The 4,904-nt window shown below is 44.5% G+C and overlaps 1 protein-coding gene across 2 annotated transcripts in view; it reads left to right on the top strand.

The window, feature by feature from the left end:
• Positions 1–4,904, top strand: part of DCAF12 (DDB1 and CUL4 associated factor 12) — a 49,368-nt gene that overhangs the window by 37,348 nt on the left and 7,116 nt on the right. The window contains exons 6-8 of one of the 2 annotated variants that reach the window (XM_017542953.2): positions 1,013–1,078; positions 3,507–3,669; positions 4,664–4,779. In XM_017542953.2, coding sequence (XP_017398442.1) covers positions 1,013–1,078; positions 3,507–3,669; positions 4,664–4,770 — 336 coding nt within the window. In that variant the 3' untranslated portion in view covers positions 4,771–4,779. Of the gene's footprint in view, positions 1–1,012; positions 1,079–3,506; positions 3,670–4,663; positions 4,780–4,904 lie in introns of those variants that run through there. The other variant, XM_017542952.1, reaches the window with a different exon arrangement.

The raw sequence follows: 4,904 nt of genomic DNA, 5'->3' as shown, positions 1-4,904 counted from the left end.
CTTTCCCTTCACTCTTAAACTAAGTATTACCTTATTATTGAGTCCGATCTGATGCTTAGGTTTTAATAAATGCAGAGTGTCAGCCAGGTGCAGTGGCTCACGCCTGTAATCACAGCACTTTTGGAGGCTGAGGCAGGCAGATCATGAAGTCAGGAGTTTGAGACCAGCCTGGCCAACAAGTTGAAACCCCGTCTCTACTAAAAATACAAAAAAGTTAGCCAGTTGTGGTAGCATGTACCTGTAGTGTCAGCTATTTAGGAGGCTGAGGCAGGAGAATTGCTTGAACCTGGGAGGCGGAGGTTGCAGTGAGCCAAGATTGTGCCACCGCACTCCAGCCTGGGTGACAGACAGAGTAAGACTCCATCTTGGGGAAAAAAAAACACAGAGTATATACCCAGAGCCAGAGAAAGGCTTCTCCAAAATCTGAATCAGGCTACAATTTGGAGGGTAGTTCCCTCAGCCTCCTATGCTGTCCGTGTTTATGAACTGAGGGTAGATTTATCTCTCCTAGGTTAGACTCTTCACTTAGATAAATTCTCATACGAGGCCAGGCATGGTGGCTCACGCCTGTAATCTCAGCACTTTGGGAGGCCAAGGCAGGCGGATCACCTGAAGTCAGGAGTTCAAGAGCAGCCTGGCCAATATGGTGAAAACCTGTCTTAAAAAAAAAAAGAGAGAGAGAAAAGAAATTCTCACACTAGATTATGAAACTATCCTTCATATGTGTGTCCTACTTTAATTCTCCAACAGGATGTTGAGGGAATGATGACATAGTGAGAAGTTTTTGAACCTCCTCACATGGGTGCTTGTGTTATTATGGGCAACCTTAATTTAATATGTTGTCCAGCTGCATTTTATAGGGTAAAGTAATAGTCTAATAATTACTGGCATCTCTGCTGGAATCATCACAACCTAGGAGTAAAGGACCCTGACCTTAGGATTTGTGCCTGCTTACTATTGTACATTAGTTGCTACAGATGAGAATATAACCTGGTTTTCATTGCTCTTGTAGGAACTGGGAGCAGTGTCTCTGGATGGCTACTTTCATCTCTGGAAGGCTGAAAATACACTGTCTAAGGTGTGATGAACATGATTTGGTTGTTTTACCTAATAACTTACCTTACTGTTAAAATTCTGTAATTCTCCCAGAGCTTTTTCATTCTTGTTTATTTCATTTATCTATTTATTTATTTTTGAGACAGAGTCTCACCCTGACACCCAGGCTGGAGTGCAATGGTGCAATCTTGGCTCACTGCAACCTCTGCCTCCTGGGTTGAAGCAATTCTTATGCCCCAGCCACCTCAGTAGCTGGGATTACAGGTGTCTGCCAACATGCCCAGCTATTCTTTTGTATTTTTAGTAGAAACAGGGTTTCCCCATGTTGACCAGGTTGGTATTTTTATTTTATTTATATTGAGACAATAAATATAGGGTCTTACTCCGTCACCCAATCTGGAGTGCAGTCATAGCTCATGGATCAGTATGCCCTTGAACTCCTGGGCATAAGCAGTCCTCTTGCCTCAGCCTCCCAAGTAGCTGAGACTGTAGGCATGTGTCACCACACCCATCTGGGCATTTTTGTTTGTTTCGTTTTGTTTAATTTTTGTAGAGACAGAGTCTTTGTTATGTTGCCCAGGTTGGTTTTGAACTCCTGACCTCAAGTGATCTCCCACCTGGGTCTCACAAAGTGTTGGGAGTTAAAGCATGAGCCATTGAACCTGGTCTCACTTATTGTTTAAAGACCAGTTCTTGGCTGTGCATGGTGGCTCACGCCTGTAATCCCAGCACTTTGGGAGGCCGAGGTGGTCAGATCAGCTGAGATCTGGAGTTCAAGACCAGCCTGGCCAACATGGTGAGTCTGCGTCTCTACTAAAAATACAAAAGTTAGGCCAGGCACTATGGCTCACGCCTGTAATCCCAGCACTTTGGGAGGCCGAGGTGGGTGGATCACAAGGTCAGGAATTCAAGACTAGACTGGCCAACATGGTAAAACCCCGTCTCTACTAAAAATTACAAAAATTAGCTGGGCATGGTGGCTCGTGCCTGGAATCCCAGTTACTTGGGAGGCTGAGGTAGGATAATTCCTTGAACAGGGACCCAAGAGGCAGAGGTTGCAGTGAGCTGAGATCGGGCCACTGCACTCCAGCCTGGGCTACAGAGCAAGACTCCAAAAAAAAAAAAAATTATCTCGGCATGGTGGTGCATGCCTATAATCCCAGCTATTAGGGAGGCTGAGACAGGAAAATCCCTTGAACCTGGGAGACGGAGGTTGTAGTCAGCTGAGATCGTGCCACTTGCACTCCAGCCTAGGCAGCAGAGTAAGATCCTATCTTTAAAAAAAAAAAAAAAAGATGTATATGAAACAAATGAGAATTTTGTGGTTAGACTTGGGTGCCTTCCCCAAGATAGCTTAATACATATAGGCAGATATTTTAAAATCTGGATAAATCCAAAATTCAAAACATTTGTAGTCACAAGCATTTATAAGGGAGACTCAACAAGCAGCTTTTACATAGAGTTAAACTTACATGTGAATCATTTATCTTTTTTTTTTTTTTTTTTTTGAGATAGAGCTCACTCTGTCGCCTAGGCTGGAGTATAGTGGCGCAATCTTGACTCGCTGCAACCTCCACTTCCCAGGTTTAAGCGATTCTCCTGCCTCAGTCTCCTGAGTAGCTGGATTTACAGGTGTGCACCACCACACCAGGCTAATTTTTTATATTTTTAGTAGAGATGGGGTCTCACCGTGTTGGCCAGACTGGTCTTGAACTCCTGACCTCAGGTAATCTACCCGCCTTGGCCTCCCAAAGTGGTGGGATTACAGGCATGAGCCACTGAGTCCAGCTTTTTGTCATCTTCTTATCCTAGAGGCCTTTGCAAGAGGAAACAGGGTTCCAGGAATTAGTGATTCCTTCATATCACAATAGCCTTTGAGCTTCACTGACCCTGGGTGGTGTCTTATGAGTAGTGTGTACCCACTGAAGGTTTGCTAACTGACAAAGACCCAGGGTTAAGTCTGATGTGGGTTATCTGGGATTAAGCTAGTCCATGAGTGGGCTTTCTGTAGTGTACAATTCCCAATCAGGTGGGAGGGTAGGCTGCAGGTAGCCAGAGATCAGCCTCTTTATATGAAAAGCACTGAGGAGAGTGGTAGCAGACACAACAAGTGGGACCATGGCTTTCGTGCCCTTAAACAATTCCCAGAAACAACCTGAATAGTTGAAACATCCTACCAAGAAAGGCCTTGGCCTTTCTAGCTACTTCTGATTATTTATTACAGATTTGCCTTTTCCCCAGCCTGTCTCCTTCAGTATCTAGGTCTTGTTGTTTACTACAGTCACCTCCTCTTTCTCCTGTATACCTAGGGGTGGAACAGAGTGTTATTTCCATAATCAAGGCTTGTCTTTATGTGGCTTGTGTATGAGGGAAGCCCACTGAGGTGGGAGTCGTATCCCTGCCTTACACTCTCTGCTGATGCCATGGGTACATCTCTCCTCTATTTTCAGCTCCTCTCCACCAAACTGCCATACTGCCGTGAGAATGTGTGTCTGGCCTATGGTAGTGAATGGTCAGTGTATGCAGTGGGCTCCCAAGCTCATGTCTCCTTCTTGGATCCACGGCAGCCATTATACAACGTCAAGTCTGTCTGCTCCAGGGAGCGAGGCAGTGGTAAGAGTCCCTGTGTGCACCTCAGGCCTACAGGTGCAATTGCATATGGGTTTTTACTTTCAGTTTCTTTGTTGGTTTCCAAACAGGTATAATGCTTTCTATGGAACACATGGAAGTGTGTTCAAAAAGGGGAGTGACACAGGCCAGGTGGAGTGGCTCACGCCTGTAATCCCAGCAATTTGGGAGGCTGAGGAGGGTGGATCACGAGGTCAGGAGTTCAAGACCAGCTTGGCCAACATGATAAAACCCCGCCTCTACTAAAAAATACAGATAATTAGCTGGGCGTGTTACCTGTAATCCCAGCTACTCAGGAGGCTGAGGCAGGAGAATCACTTGAACGTGGGAGGTGGAGGTTGCAGTAAGCCAAGATCATGCCATTGCATTCCAGCCTGGGTGACAGTGCAAGACTCCGAGTCAAAAAAAAAAGAGGAGGTCGTGACACAAAAGGCACTAGAGTTTCAAACACTGCAGACAAATGTGTGGCCACAGAAGCCTTTGTTGGAAGCTACCATTCAGGATATTAGTTAGTGGTTTCCATGTTCATTTAGAGCCCTACTTTCTATCCTGTGGTAATTTTTTGCTGTGGCCCTGCCTGAACTAAAATTTCATTTATGTTAAGGTGTGACATGGTGGGATAAGGAGGAGTTTACAAAAGGGCATGAGGAAAATTTAGGGTGATGAGTATGCTCACTATGTAGATTGTGGTGATGATGTTATGGATATATACATATGTCAAAACCTCAAATTGTGTACTTTATGCGTAGTATACAATAAGGTTGTATAGATTTGTATGACAAACCTCAATAAGGCTGAAGAAAATACTGAGTTTAGTTCTAACCTCTGGGTAAATTAGGCTTCCACCTCAAATCTTTTATAGCATGTTATTTGTAAGAGCACCCTCATTCTTTTTTGGAGGGGAGAAAAAACACTTAATATAGTATACTTTGAAGGTTTCAAAATATTTTTTTCTGACATCCCATTTCATCATATCAAGAACCCTGTGGGAAGCAGATAAGAAAAGATAGTTTTACACATAAGACCTGGAGCAGCTGGCTGGGTGCAGTGGATCATGCCTGTAATCCCAGCACTTTGGGAGGCTGAGGTGGGTGAATCACAAGGTCAGGAGTTCAAGACAAGCCTGGCCAATATGGTAAAACCCCATCTCTACTAAAAATACAAAAATTAGCTGGATGTAGTGGTGGGCAGCAGTAGTCCTAGCTTCTTGGGAGGCTAAC

Source organism: Cebus imitator, unplaced genomic scaffold, assembly GCF_001604975.1.
Source record: "Cebus imitator isolate Cc_AM_T3 unplaced genomic scaffold, Cebus_imitator-1.0 Scaffold149, whole genome shotgun sequence".
NCBI lineage: Eukaryota > Metazoa > Chordata > Mammalia > Primates > Cebidae > Cebus > Cebus imitator.
This window is presented reverse-complemented; position numbering and strand designations above follow the sequence as displayed.